At 46.7% G+C, this 1153-nt stretch overlaps 1 protein-coding gene across 1 annotated transcript in view; it reads left to right on the top strand.

The window, feature by feature from the left end:
- Nucleotides 1–6: 6 nt before the first annotated feature.
- Nucleotides 7–1153, top strand: part of LOC104946737 (collagen alpha-6(VI) chain-like) — a gene marked incomplete at its 3' end in the record, with an annotated part of 1995 nt that continues 848 nt past the window's right edge. The window contains exons 1-2 of the mRNA XM_010772621.1: nt 7–133; nt 408–992. Coding sequence (XP_010770923.1) covers nt 28–133; nt 408–992 — 691 coding nt within the window. The remainder of the gene's footprint in view (nt 134–407; nt 993–1153) is intronic.

Here is a 1153-nt window from a genome sequence, read left to right as displayed (position 1 = left end):
GGAGCCAACACGACACAGCTGGAGATCATGGCCGGGCACGACTCCTCCAAAGTTTTCTACGTGGATAACTTTAAGGCCCTGGAGACTCTGTACAAGAACATTACTCAAGTCCTCTGCAACATCACCAAGCAAGGTAAGAGGCATGTGCGGTTATAGAAAGTAGTAACTAAGTACCTTAACTCCCGTCCATAATCTATCGATCTACCTATCGATCTATCTATCTATCTATCTATATATCTATCTATCACAAGTAAACCTGAAATGTTCCAAAGTATATCTGCTAGAAAAGGTTGAGCACAACTGTTGTAAGCTACCAATGATGTTTTCATAAGAACTTGAAGTGTGCTTTTGAACAGTATGTCTTAATTATTCACTAGCTATGTAGAAACCTCTCTTTGCTTTTGCAGTTTGTGAGAAACAGCAGGCCGACCTGGTCTTCCTGCTCGATCAGTCCGGCAGCATCAACCAGGAGGACTACACCATCATGAAGAAGTTCACCACAGATCTAGTGAACAGCTTCAAAGTGAGTGAGGAACTAGTGCGTGTTGGGCTCGCTCAGTTCAGCAGCGAGTTCCAGGACGAATTTGACCTCAACAAGTTCTACAGCCAGGAAGCGGTGAACAAGCACATCTTGAGCATGACGCAGAGGGGTGGAGGCACTAAAATCGGACTGGCCCTGGACTCCATCAGGGGTTATTTCGAGGCGTCACGTGGCAGCAGAAGATCTGCCGGGATCTCCCAGAATCTGGTGCTGATCACAGACGGGGAATCTCAGGATGACGTTGAGGATGCCGCCGATAGTCTCCGGGCTCTGGGCATCGAGGTGTTCGCCATCGGCATTGGAAACGTCCACGATCTGGAGCTCCTACAGATCACAGGAACACCGGAGAATCTGTTCACCGTCAACGACTTCGGCAGCTTGGATAAGATCAAGCAAAAGGTGGTCGAGACAATCTGCAAATCCGAAGTTGAGGACGATGGCCCCATACGTGGTGAGTAGAAACATGTGACGTCACAGATTAAAATCAGTCGCTGTCGAGAAAGATGTCGAGATCTTTTAATTGCTTACATGTCGTCCTCGAAGTCAGTGAGCGGTACAGTAAGTAACATAAAAACTTGTATAGAGTGTCAGCAAAGAATCAATTAGATATAT

Source organism: Notothenia coriiceps, unplaced genomic scaffold (assembly GCF_000735185.1).
Source record: "Notothenia coriiceps isolate Sejong01 unplaced genomic scaffold, NC01 NC01_scaffold00011487, whole genome shotgun sequence".
Taxonomy (NCBI): Eukaryota; Metazoa; Chordata; class Actinopteri; order Perciformes; family Nototheniidae; genus Notothenia; species Notothenia coriiceps.
Note: the sequence above shows the minus strand (reverse complement) of the source record. Positions and strands in the feature narration are given on the sequence as shown.